Source organism: Chlamydotis macqueenii, chromosome 2 (assembly GCF_036417535.1).
Source record: "Chlamydotis macqueenii isolate bChlMac1 chromosome 2, bChlMac1.mat, whole genome shotgun sequence".
In the NCBI taxonomy this organism is placed as follows: domain Eukaryota; kingdom Metazoa; phylum Chordata; class Aves; order Otidiformes; family Otididae; genus Chlamydotis; species Chlamydotis macqueenii.
Genome location: NC_141557.1, coordinates 63,367,424 through 63,381,887, shown reverse-complemented (window position 1 = coordinate 63,381,887; position 14,464 = coordinate 63,367,424). Strand labels below are relative to the sequence as shown.

Here is a 14,464-nt window from a genome sequence, read left to right as displayed (position 1 = left end):
AATACATTAGCTGGTGTTCTTATGGTTTTGTAATGACTCTCCCCATTGTGAGGTTAGATTAACTCTGTATGTACTGTTTTATTTTCAGATATATTTAATTCTGTAAACAATAGGTGAGCTCTTAATGCCTTGCATAATATTTTATATTAAATGTTGACTTCAGTTTTCTTAAATTATTCAGGTTCTTAATTTCTAAGTACTTAGGAGTTTTATGGTTGTACTACACAACAGTTTCCTTGTGGAAGGTTTGCTAGCTTCCAATGACCCTTAGCTGCCATCTGGTACAAATTCAAAGTGCTTCTGTCATCTGCTGCTAATTGCTGTCACCTGCATATTGCAGTCACTCTGAGCAACTTTGATTGCAGTAAAGCAGGAAGCACACTGCTTTATATAGCTGCAGTCTGTCAATAATACCTATTATTGCTTTATTCATATTAATTTAATAATAAATTAAGTACATGCATCATGAAATGGCATGAATTAATATAAATGGCATTTCCTGTTTCTTTGCATGACTTTCAGGGTTTACTCTGACATCCAGAAATGTGTGTAGATTTGTATTATGAATATATTTGTTTTTTCAGTATTCTCCAGCCTGTTTATTTTAGTAAGATTGTTCCAACTGAATCTTACAAAAGAGTTCTCTAATCTTTTTTGTAAGCTGATAAGCTTTAGTCAGGGCACTAGCCTACAGCACCATATTATATTAATGTATTTTACTTGTAATTTAGAGAACAAGAAGAATATCCTGATCTGAAGGCTAAACTGTCCCCTGTGGCACTTGCACAGCTGATAATCGTGAACTAGAAAGATGTGTATATCAAATAGTTTACAAAATGAAGCCAGCTGTGTTTCCCTACATACTGTGGCTTCCTGACATGCATCATTAAACCTTATTAGCTACTTCCTTTTACAAAGATTCTTGTAGTCTTGAACATTGCATATTAACATTTTCTGCCCCTCCAACTGGAAATTATTTGCTTTATTGTAGAGTGTCAACTTGCTCTAGTTTCTGATGCGTTCTAATTGGTACTTTAGAGGATAATCATAGTGAAATACCACTCCATGCATTTCTTTATTTGGAAATTAATACAGACCTTTTCACTTTATCTGTCAGTCTGGGCAACTTTTCACACAATTCCCAACTGTTGGGATTGCTTACAAACCATTAAGTATGAAATGTTTCATAAAATGCCTTTAAGAATATAAACATAGAAAGCAGGAGCTCACTTTTGTAGTAAGATTTTTTTGTTGTTGTTGACCTAATAGTAATAAGGCTATTTCAGGTGATAAATTTAACAATGTCAAAAATCTCAAAAATCCAGTGGTATAATAAAGTTCATTTTTTGCAGATGAGATTTTATTTAAAGAAACCACCACCCCACACGCATGCATACACACACACCCCCCCACTTGATCGCTGAATCCTGATACTGGGATTAAGTCTTACAAAAGCAGAATTTTTTTAAGTGTTAAGCTCTCTGTAGATAAAACCAGATTTGTAATTATGTACAAAAATCAAAATATGTATTATGTATATGCATTTGAATGTGTTTACACCTCTTTCAGGTATTTGAACAGAAAGGCAATGAATTAGTTCTGATCTCTATGAATAAGTTTGCAGGCAATATTACTGCAGAACCTTATTTGTTTGCATGATCTCAGTAAGAATTGTTTCAAGGCAACATGTTCTACTGAATTCTCTCTAAACATACTTTTTTTAATTTACTCTAGGACGAGACACAAATAGCATAGAAATTATATACATTCTGAATAACATATAACTGTATAGAGGGAAAAACTAAGAACCATCTTAATGGTCTTTTTGTTGATACTCATCTTCTAAAAAATTTGATACTATTCCAGAAGGTCAGTTTTATTAGTAAATATATCAGTGCATTAAAAACATAGAATCGTAGGATGATGAATCGTAGGTTGGAAGAGACCTTAAAGATCACCTGGTTCCAACCCCCCCCTGTCCTGGGCAGGGACACCTTCCACTAGACCAGGTAGCTCAAAGGCCCATCCAGCCTGGCCTTGAACACTTCCAGGGATGAAGTATCCACAACTTCTCTGAGCAACCTGTTCCAGTGCCTCCATTGAGCTAGAAATTCTAGATTTCATGTCATGATTTCTACTACATAGTTGAGTCTCAAAATTGATGTTTTTACGTAATACTAGTGAAAAGTTGCACATCAAATCTGATTTAGAAGTCTTAATTGAGAAGAGTTGGTTTTCCTGTTCCTTAAGTGGTTGTGAACATTTACTCAGGACATATTTTGAGTATTTCCACTCAGACTTTAAGAAGGCTTCCCCCACTCCCTCTTATTTGACATTTTCCACTATATTCTGACATGTAATTAATCTTCAAGGAGACTACCGCTTCTTTCAGTCATATTGAGCAGGCTTTCAAGCTCCTCCTGTTTAGTTGTAAACTGCAAATAAAAACATGTACAACTTTTTCTTCCAAAATGCAGCTTAGACGTTTTTAAAACATTTCTTTGCAGCTTGCATACAATCAAGATTTTATACTCAAGAATAGCTAGGGACAGAGACAAGTTTGATGCAGTCAAAATGTCCTGTCTTTTTCTTGGCTGGGATTCTCTTAGAAGTAAATGAACTTAAAATTCCCTTCTCGTGTTTTTTTTTTTTTTCCTGCATTCTTGGATGTTATATACAACTATATCTTCATATTCCTTCTGAGTAGCATTCAGATAAAAATGCTTTGAGACAAGCTCTGAGATGCTTTGTGATGTGTGAGGGTTTTTTTTTTTTTTTTAAACTTGATTTCTTGTAGAAGAAAACCTAAGTGGTTGTATTTGTATCTGGGCCTGTGCTGAGATAGGTTGCATGATGAAGTTGAGGTATACACAGCAGAGGAGGAGGGAGATTCCAGAAGTGTTCCACCAATGAAAGAATCACTGCATGCTGCCAATGGAGATCATTTTAATTCCTCCTTCAGTTTTTCTTTATTCACTTGCATTCATTGGTGAATCTGTCTTCAGAATGTTGCCTCAGTCACTTCAATAATGTGTGTATTGTATGTACCATATTACTTCAGTTACACTTCCATGAAGAAAGATTGGAGCTCTGATCTCCATATATTCTTATGGCATAAGCACCAGCTTAATGCGTGCCAGCATTTCCTGATGAAGTTTTTTTTTTTCCAGCTTTCTTGTGCTTTTTAAAACAGCAAGATGTAATGAAATAAAATGTCTGTAATTTACGTGGAAATAAATTTTCAAATGCACTTCTCAGTTTAACCTTTAGTAAGATGGAAGGGAAAAAAAAACTTTTACCTGTCTTTAAGCTTACTGTTGATTTGAGATCAAAAGAAGTGGTAAAACTTAAAACAGGCTTAAATTTCTTGGGTTCTTGGCTTCATTTATTTAATTAAATTCTTAATGGAAAAATTGCCATGTGTGTTTTGATAACCTTAGCTCTGACCTCTTTTCCACTAGCCCTGTTGTGAGATAAACTCTTTAAAAACTGTAATAATCTCTGCTAATAGCTTAATCTAGATAGTCTATGTGGAGCTGAGTTACTAACACCTTATTTTTAACATGGAGTAAGCAGATGTTGGATTTATTTAGATACATCTCTTCAAGTGTTTGCTTAATTTCAAAATGTCTTTGAAAATGCTACAAAGTCTGAATGTATTCTGTATGAAAACTTCTATATCTAGGTTGTATTAAATTGAAAAGATGGATGTCTTAAGAGCTTCACTATGTGAATGCTTCTGCTTGTTGAAGGCTCCAATATGACTAGTTAGTTTAGATTATTGAACTAATTATTCTAAATTGATGGGTGGTCTTGAGAAAACATTTTCAATTGATAGCTTCTAATAGGAGGAGGGCATGTTACTAATGCAGCACAATCCCGATATGGATGCCAGAGTTTAAGAAGCCATTAACCTTTTCGGTTTCTTAATGTGCTCCCTGCATCTTTTTGTTGTTCTTGTGTGTGACAAATACGTAACGAAACTGGAGAACAGACGGTTGCACAGCATCTGACTGCTGGCACCTACAGGTGCAAGTCTATGACTGTGTGAAGGTGTATGAAATGTAACTTTTTGCTAAGAAGGAAATATAATGGTTTCAGTACACAGTCTGAATTGTTAGGATCCTTGGAATAATGAACTCCGAACATTTCAAACTAAATGAGGTCAATGCTGTCGACCGAGGAAGATCATACAGAAATACAGGTCGCCGTGTAAAGGTGCAGTGCTGTGCTGGGTACCGCTTTCCTGAGAGAGCTTCTGAAAACAGGAGCAGGCGCCAATCTTGAGCACCCTCTGCTGACCAAACTGTACATGGCATGTCTTTAACTGCCGCAAGTCTCCGTGTTAGCCTTCAGTCGAATTGGAGCTAAATACTGAAATAAAGTAGAGGCAAATAGCAATTATTTTACTTCACTGTTGTATGTAAAGACTGATTCTAAAAAGAGACATCAGATGGAAGAATATTTAGAGATATTAGGATAGCTGAGCAAACTGCAAAAGTGTTAATGAAAACCAGGTTTATAGTCAACTGGATATTAAGAGTGGGTCACCTTCAGTTTCTCTTACTTTGCTCTTGTGAAGCATAGTGTTTTACTACAGATATAGTAAATCGTTGGCATTAGGATAAATCAGGACACAACTGAAAAAGAAGACATTTAAGAAAGTTATGAAATATGTGGCCAGTATTTGTTAAAATGTGAGTGCCTTACCTCAAGCAACTGAGTCCACTATTTAAGTACAGTTGTGGTTATAGCTCACTCACAGTTTTATTGAACTAGAGAGGGCTAAGCACCTCAAAAAACTGATTCTGAGCTTGGAAAAAGCAACAATATAAAATGGACAAATAAAGGAGGCAGAGAAAGAAAGAAATCTTTGAGTCTTCCTTTTCTTTAGCATCATAGATATGATTAGGTATGAATGGAAATTTATTTCTGAAGTGATTAGTTTATTTCAAACATAAATACAATGCTGTTATTAGTAGCCTGTTAAAGTAAAAACAGGCAAGTAAGAAAAGTAGTTTCAAAATGTAATAAACTTAAATTTAAACCTGGTTTTGAATATGCATCAAAACATTCCTAAAACCATTACCTGCTTGCAGTTTTCTCTTCTTCCTTTGCATGATAACCATGTATTTCTTCTTAAGTTTTAAATCTACTGTTTTAAAGGCCTATCTGTTGGATATGGGCTGTTTTTTGTAAAAATACAGACAAGTATTTTGTAAGAGTACAGATAAACAATTGCAATTTTTTTCTTTGGGGATACAAATTGTGCTGAATATCTAAAAGCTTTTTTTTAAATCAGTGTAGAATAGACGTAATTCAGTTCCATCAACCTGCAATGTTAACATAATGCCAAATATTTTAGTTTGGTCAAAGTGATGTTGAGTTGCATTAAAGCTCACATGAAGGATGTATACTTTTTTGCCAAAGGAAATACAGAAAATGCTGGACTCAACTGGATTGTTTTCTGCTTATTACTTTTGTATAGCTCCACTGGAATGGACTAAATAACTAAAATTTGTTTCAGTTTTATTAAGTCAGGTAGAACTGACAGACATACCACCACAGTTATTGTAAAATTAATAAAACTTGTAATAGGTTTTCAGTGTTTCAGAAAATGTTTTCAAGGTTTGCCATTGTTGCTTTTGCAGCTAAACAAGTGATTGGGATGTTTGAAAATAGATCTGAGGAAAAGCAGAGATAGTGACCATTTAGTGAGAATAGTCACCTGTGTATTTCAGTGTTTTCTTTGCTTTTCCTACGGTTGAATCTACTGCTTAAAAGAATGAATAAGATATTAAATTAAAACTGTTATATACCGTATGCAAGATTTGGTGGTTTTTATTTTATTCAGGAGAGGCTTATAGAGAAACATATTTGTCAGACCGTTACTTGAGCACAGTGAATTAAGGAAAGATGCTTCCTAAACTTGAATTCACTTGCTTTCCTTGTTTCGATTCATAGTATGTTAGCTTAATGTGCTTACCCGGATTGTTGAGCAGTCAAGAATCCGAATCATAGGAATAACATTAGAATTAGGAGACTTAACAAAAAAGAAACATTTACAGATTCCAAAATTGCTGTACATGTCTTTAGTGTCAAAGATTAAGGTAAACAAATCATGATGTGTCTTTATATTTAGCCTTTAAACACCAATTGATAACCTGGTATTCCTAGGGACTATAGGAAAGGTTTAACAGATTACTGAAGAAAGCCGCAGGGATTCAGGTATATGCAGCTAATGGCATGTAGTAGTCTATATAAAAAATATTTTTTTATACATTATGAAATGGCATAAATCATTTTTCTTAGGCAAAGCTTGTTTTTGTCAGCCCAAAGAAGAAAGATATGTTATTTGAATTTTAGTAATTTTAAATACTTACTTTACTCTTTGCATAGCTGTTATATCTAAGTTTAGACTAGAATTAATGAGAACATGAATAATTGCTTGGTATTCAGGGTTTTATAAAGTTACGTTCAGAGCATACATTAAGAATAGGAAAGAAATTTCCTATGTTTATGGTGCAAGTTAAAGCCAAAGTCTCTCAAACACACATACCATGTAATTTCTTTGTAGTCAGTATGGTGTTTGTCAGTGCAGAACCAGAGTGATTACTGAAATATAATTACCTTTGTGCGGGAATGTGGTTGCAAGGGGAAGTTTCTCCTAAGATAGTGCCTTAATACTTAAACAATATTAAAGTGGGGTGCTTAAAAAATGGTAATTAGGAGCAATTATTTCTAATGTATTTTATACTCTAACTGAATAAAAAAATGACTGCGCTAGACTATTTTCTCAAATCTTTACCATTGTGCAACATTTAATTGTCAAATTTTGCATTTCCGTATTCTAGCATTAAAAAAACTCATTTTCCAAGTAATAGACTTTTTATAACATTAGAAGAATTGTTCTATTACTACCATAATAGCTTCAGAAGATAACCTTTCCCAAAAGTTAAACAACTAGGGCAGCAATAGCAATAGTGCTGTTCATGTTTTACTTCAGTAGTCAGAAAGGTATTTTGTTGCTTTCAACTTTGCTAAAAAAATTAAGATTTTTGTTGTAAGATAATGATTTCTACCTTGTGGTGCAAAACGTGATGTTTAGACCTTTAATCATTCCTTCATTCAAAAATAAAGTATTTTAAAAACTTGTAGGCTTTTTTTGGTGCAAGTAGACAATGCCATACTTTTTACTGATTATATAAGCTGTTACTGTACTGAGAACCATTAGCTATTTAAAACTTTGTGTATAAATTAAAGAGGAGCTAAATGGATTTGCAGTTGTTGCCATTAGTGGCATTTTAGATTATACAGGCAATTATTGTGTTCATTATTGTAGAGCAGCCCCTTTGCAAAACTATTGTGGTTGTCTTAGATGTTATGTACAAATTTTCCCTCAGAGATTAAAATTTCCAGTGGTGTGTTTAATTTTGTTAACACAGTTGTTTCAAATAGAACAAATATTATGACAAGTAGAAGAAAATTTGCTTTTCTAATATGGGAAATAGCAATAAAAGTGGAAGATTACTCCAATTCTTAACTAATCTATTTTTTATATTGTCATAATTATTCTGGTTATGATTATTTTCAAAAGGAAAGAAATCACTTTCTATTTTACAAAAGCTTTGATAAAATCACAATGTAGCTACGATGAAGTTTACCTATTTTTCCAGTATTCAGATGAATTTTAGCGAACGTTAGTGAATTTCTACATTAAATGTATCTGGATAATTCAACAATGTTTCATCAGTTTGAGTGTAGAAGTTGTTTAAGTGGAAAGGCACAAAATTAAATTAAGTGTATTTCGGTACTTCATAGTAACTGATGTTTGAGAAACGGAGAATGCATTTCTATTAAACCTTACTTTCTTTGTTTGCTGTCTTAAGTAGGGTTTTGCAATTGCCTTCGCTTGCTATGGCAAATGAAAATATTAAAATTTACTATGGCCAATAGTATGATCTATGTTAAAAAGGATTACATTATTAGTAGCAAACCAAATGTTCTTGAGTGAGAGATTTCTTCTGTGAAAATTTTTTATCAAATACTTTTATTCCCTTCATATCTTTCCAAGCAGATTTTTCTTGGATTCCAAACTTAAATTCACATCTATCTTCATCAATTAGAAAGGTAGTAATGCTTTGAATTAGCTACATATCAGTGTGCAGTGGACTAAATTTAATGTTTCTGTCCAAAAAGTGGCATTCTTTCCAAAGAAGCTCTTTATTCATTTCAGTTCTGGGGTGGGGTTTTTACGGGGGGCAAAGGGGGGAGCTGAGGGGAGAGATAGGCTTTCACTACTATGATGCAGGAAAAAAAAGTGTGAGGTAGTGGTTATGCATATTGCAAGACAGTGATTCTTTATTTTATTACAAAAAAAAGACCAACTCTAGAAGGCCAGATTAAATCATTCCTTTCACTTTTTAATGGGATTTGGATGAATAGAGTAAAATATGCACTTTGCATTCATTGATAGCATCTTTAGGTTGAGGTAATTGAGTCTTTTTTCCCTGACTGAATGAATAATGACTTCATCTGATCCTCAGCGAGGCCTGAAACTTAGGCTGCCTTTGTCAAGGCAAAAAGATCTGGGCTTTGAAACATGCTCTACTTCCCTGGCTTAATTTTTCTTCATTTTAATCCAAAAACCTATTTTTCTCAATAATTCAAGCATAAACTATGTAGTAGTTGAAGCAGCGGAAATTGCAAGATATTTGTCCTCGTTGTGCTGCTTTTTAAATGCAGCTGATAAATCAGCCGCTGTGGTCTTCAGCTGCCTGGTTCTCTAGGGAAGGGACAGCCCATGTATAAGCAAGATTGCTGGAATTTTTAAGAACTATATTTAAAGTGGGTTTTTTGCAGACTGTTTGTTATCTAAGGAAGTGTTATGTTTTACTGGTCTTACTGGCAAGACTTGCAGATAAAAGGGGCATCTGTGGTGGGGCCAAGGAAACTCTTCCTGACATAATTTTCCCACATATTTTACTGACTACAAGAGCATCCCAAAAAGTGGAGTATAAATACTTAGCTTACAGCATACATTATTGAAATGGTGAGAGTCTTAGTTACATAGCTTAAAAATATTTTTTTCATGAGAAACAGTGGATGAAAGATAACCTCTCTTAATGTTTTTGATAAAATGTTTCTACATCAGGTACCTTTTTACTCTTGAAAAGTTAAAGCTCTGTTTTACTGTTTTGGTTCGAAAATGGATATTCCACTTGGTTGTTGGTTTTTGTTATTATATTGAATAACTGAACACTTCATACAATTAAAAATTATTCTATTAAATTAGTTCAGGTTTGCAGATCAGTATGGAAGTATAGTTACAAGTTACAGTACGCTAGTTATGTGAATGAGAAGGTAACTTGCATTTGTCCATTGATTCTTGAATCTTACACATTATTTTATCTTCTAGCAGTAAATGAGCAGTAGCTACCCTGCAAATATGATATACAGTGCCAGTATTTTTGCTACCTGCATGACAGAATAAAATTGTTCCTGCTTATTTGTGTATCTTTAATTGTCTTTTCTCCTTGCCCTTCTGTGTTCCTATCCTGGATCAGGGGATGGAGGAGGGATATGTCACATGTAAAGGCATTTGAAAGGCCTGGCTGGGACTGTTCATACTGGTTCTCAGAGTTGTTATTGTCCTGTAACCAGGGAACATCTATTGTATGGAAGCATAGGAACAATAATCAATTCTGTTATTAAAATGCAGTTAATTGTTACAAGTGCATGGGTTTTTTTTAATAGGTAGGAATAAAAAAGCCAATAATAGCTAATTGTTTGCAGTGATTAAAAAAAATGTCAAATTAAGGAAAAGTCATGACTGACTTGATTTATACTTCTTCCTCCAGGTTGGCTTGCTGGACTTGGAGTTGAATCAACTGACTAAAGCCCTGTTTTTAGCTTTAGTTGCACTTTCAGTTGTTATGGTAACCTTGCAAGGATTCGTAGGCCCATGGTATCGCAACCTTTTCCGCTTCCTCCTCCTGTTTTCCTATATCATCCCCATCAGGTATGTATAGGAATTGAAAGAAAAACACAGATGTCTAATTTCACTGAATGTGGCTTTCTTGAAATTTATACTTGCTTCTCATTGTGAAGGAAATTGATCTTATCAGGAAGCTGAAGGAGAAGGTGCCAACAAATCTGCTGATTCTTGAAGGATCACTGTACAGAAAACAATACTGTTGTTTGGTTTTTTTTTTTAATGTTCATCTTGCTGGAGTAATCAGGATATCTAATCCTTTACTAGCATAAATGTATTAATAAGGATACAATCTTCATATATTTGAGAACGTAGTTTGAATGAACTGTTAAGTGTGTTTTGGAATTTTGTTTTTAATGCCTTAAATACTGAAAATGTTACATTTCTCTGGTTCAAATGCAGCCTTTTTACTGCAACAATGATTAATTTAAACTGAATGGCTGAATAATGTAGGTGCACTTCTACAATGAGAGGACTTTTAAGGTGTAACCAAATAGAGACTTGCCCTGAATTAATTAATTCATTAAGCATGAGTACTGTATATTCAAATTGCAGAGAAACTGGAACAGGATATAATATCCATGTGTGTAATCAAGTCTTCTGTAGACACAGAAGTGAGAACACTGACTCTGAAATGAATTATTTTCCTTGAATGGGTATTGCCTTTGCAAAATTGGAAATACTCTCACCCGTTAAAATACCCAGTGTTTAGGTTAAGATGACTGTTCATTTTAGATGCTCTCTGGAACTCTTCAGTTTGAGACACGTTGTTCACTAAGACCAGTGGCTAGCCGCAGACTTAGCAGCAACTAAACTGTAGATAGGTTTAAGACCTATCCCCTCAGGTTTGCATACAATATTTAAATCTTTGCAGTATAAGGTTAAAAAAAAAAGCCAAACAAGCAAACAGGAGGATTTCATTAGGTGCGTTAATCTAAGCTTGCATGGCATATGTGTTACTGTGTTCGCATTTTTTAAGTCCATGTCTGTGCAAAGAGAACTGTATCACATTTGACGAATTTGATAATCAGGAATAATCTGTTCTAAGGTTTAATAACTTAAAGGACTTGTATTTCTAGACTACTTTTGTGTTGCAAAAGCAGCTGATTCTGTTGGGAAGCTGAAGGAGAATGTTCCAGCAAGTCTGCTGGGGAATTGAGGAGATCACATTGTAGAAACTGGTCACCTTTAGAATCTTTAACCGACTCTTGCTTTTTATTTACACATTTGTGTTTCAATTTTGTGATATATTTTTAAACACTGTCATTGTAATTCCTTTACTGCTTTTGTGATGCTACTGTTTAGGTTGTGTCATCATTCCCAACATACACATGCATTTACTGAGTATTAAACAACTTATCTATCTGAAGAGGCAAAAAGTGCTGCATTCTAGTGATAAGTAAAGTCTGCATATTGCTGAAAGATGCACTTAATCATCAAAGACACGTAGGGGAAGGGAAAAATGAGCTAAGACTATAAAGAATCACTTGTCAGTCACTATGTTCTTCCATAATAAACATACTAAGCCAACACTTATTAAAATAGTTAAAGGACAGGTATGGATGCAAGAGGATAAAGAGAATATGGGTGGTGTAAGTAAATTTGACTCTGCATTGACAGTTCAATATATGCCACTGAAAAACATGTTGATTGAGCAGCTCATTTTCAACTTGAGTTGTTTAGTTGACTTGTGGAATAGTCCTTTTCCAAAAATAATTTCTAGGATACATCTAATCTAATTTTTCAATTGTGGAGGATAATATATGAAGCAGAAGTATTAGAGAATGTGATTGATTTAGTACTGGAATGGACCATATAGTTACTCCATGGAAGATCAGGCATCTGTCAGAGAATGCTTTTCTTGCTAGAGATTTATCCATTTCTATACCAACTTTTCTTCGTCTTGCATCATTCGTATGCAAGGTCACTTCCCACACTGTCAGCAAAATGAACAACTCCGGTTCATGCCGATGTTCACATATAACTACACTTTTCTTCCTCTCTTCTGGATGTTAAACGTGGAAATTACTATTCTTTGGGCTGTATTTGGAGTGTAAACTCTTGGAGACTAAAATTACCAAATGAATGACACTGAAGCACCAGGTGTCAGATCTATTTGAATTTATTAAAATGTATTGGGAAAGGAGGATAGAAAGCAGTCCTTGACAGATTGTCTAAAACTAAATAAATCTCTCTAGGATTATGCTCACACATTCTCTTGAGTTTCTCCATCTTCCTCGGTATTCTTAGGCTTTTTTTTCAGTTGGCTCTAACCAGTTTGAGATGCGTTAATGCCTATCCATAGGTTCCTCCAGTGTCACTGAGACCATTTCGTTACCTGTTTTGAATAAAGTAATTGACTGAAATACATTCTCTCTTAGTTGACAAGATCTTGTCTGACTGTGTCATCTAGTGCAGTTATCACATAGCAGGCTGAGGGGAGCATGTGTCATCAGATATGTCCATGCTGCTGCTCTTTGTGATACCAGCGTGGAAGTTCTGGAAGTTCTTAGGCTGACGAGGTTTCCTTTCTTTAATTCAAATAGCAAGGTCCTTTTGTTGAACAACTTGGTTTTTTTGGTTGTTTGTGGGGTTTTTTTTTGTGTGTGTTTTTTGATTGTCTGCTTTCTGAATGAGAAAGGATAGAGGGCAAAACCAGTCAGACTGTTGAAGAGTCAGCACCTCAGGCTTACATTTTTATGAGGAGAGTTTAATTTCCTTTTGTGTGGAACTGAAGACATTTATCATAGACATATAAAATATCGATACAAATCATGTAAAAACTCTTGAGGAGTTTTAGTTTTCCTTTTTTTTTTTTTTTTAAAAAAAAAGCTGTCAGAGAGACAGTAACCAATATTTCTATTTTTATATACAAAAGAATAGAAGAGACTTGAATCAATGTGGGATGCGAGATATTTGCTCTTAACTACTGAGCTGAAAATCCTGTTGTGTGTATGGGTACAGGAAAGATGATTGAGCTGTTAGAGAGCCTCACCAAAGCAATTCTGTCCTTTACCCTGGCATTTAGTTGTAGTATCTCTTCATCAGCTCACTTGAGCTGCCATGGTAATTGGTTCAGAAATTACAACCAAGGCCAAAGAAAGGGCTAGACTTGGTGATACTGCACTACCAAACTAGGTGCCCTCCACCGCCAAGTAATAAGACTTTATTTAGTCGTTGTGCAGTTCTCTTCAACATGTTGAAAGACAAAGTGAGTTGCCCTTTGACTTGAGTCCTTTTGTTTGTTTATTTGTTTGGTTTTTTTTCTCTCCAAAATGTAGCCAGGAAAGTTTTTCAAGATAATTTAAGCTTAGCCAAGCAGTGTTTGGTGAAATAATTGCCCTGCGTATACAGGCATCTGAATCTTGTAGCTGTACGTGCTTTTGCTTAGCTGTTAAGAAGTATAGAGGATTTACCATAAAATGCTAAGGTATTGACTGAGCATGTGGTAAAAATGTGTATTGTCTAGGCTCTGTATTTAGTAGCAGTTTAAAGATGAATTGACAGGGGCTTATTCAGGCATCTTTTTAGGAGGATCCTTTAGTTTTGGTGTACAGAGAAGCTGAAATGTCTTTTTGTCCTTTCCTTCAGACACCCCAAGGCTCCTGGACAATGAGCCGTTCTGCCAAAATAAGCTGTCTCAAACATCTGGAAGGAACTGCTTTGCACTTAAGTAGTAAAGTTTTGGCACACTACCTGTGTCCTGGCTGCTTTTTTTCTGGGTCTTTAAGAGGAGCATGTAAAGGAAATCCTTCAAGTTGTGTCAGTCTGTTTTTAGTGGCAGTGAGGAAAACACTGCTAGGAGTCTGTATCAGTAATTCATTAATATCCAGTCAAATCCCAAAACATACTAATATGAAAAAGGAGGTTTTATTCAGTGTGCTTCTGTATTCCCAAGAACCAGGGATCTCACACCGATGCAGGACTGTAGTGTCCATCTAACAGCAGTGAGCAGCGATAGTGCTTTCAGTCATACTTCTGTCTGTGTTGGAGCTCTAATCTGTAGAATGTATAGATGTGAGAGTATCAGTATATGTAGTCTCACATATACGAATATATGTTGGATACAAGATGAAAAGCTTTCAGTGTGGGAGAGCTAAAGAGCTACTCAAAGTAGTTTAAGCAATCCGTATAAAAGTGTATTATGCTCCTATACTGTAGCATGATATATAATGCAATCTGTACAGAGACTGAAAAATATTATGTGGAGCTTCTTGGTATTTTACAAAATAATTTTGACTTCTTCATTCAGCAGAAGCTATGGTGTGTATCTCTCATGCTAAGAGTAAGTCTTACTCTGCCCAGTATGGTTCTGTACTACTGCCTAAGCTAGCTTTGTGCTTTTCTTACAGTGTCTGATATTCAGGCTACATAGAGAAAGCACAATCAGTTTTTTAAAAGTAATTTTTTAACTGACCTGTAGCAGTAGATCTTTTTCCTTTCTAACCTTGCAACATTGCCTGTATGTTT

At 34.8% G+C, this 14,464-nt stretch overlaps 1 protein-coding gene across 5 annotated transcripts in view; it reads left to right on the top strand.

Moving 5' to 3' along the window:
• The window catches only part of ATP9B (ATPase phospholipid transporting 9B), a 167,363-nt gene that overhangs the window by 107,881 nt on the left and 45,018 nt on the right, over positions 1-14,464 (top strand). For all 5 annotated transcript variants that reach the window (XM_086743146.1, XM_086743143.1, XM_086743142.1 and 2 more), the window contains one exon: positions 9,861-10,021. In XM_086743146.1, coding sequence (XP_086599272.1) covers positions 9,861-10,021 — 161 coding nt within the window. The remainder of the gene's footprint in view (positions 1-9,860; positions 10,022-14,464) is intronic.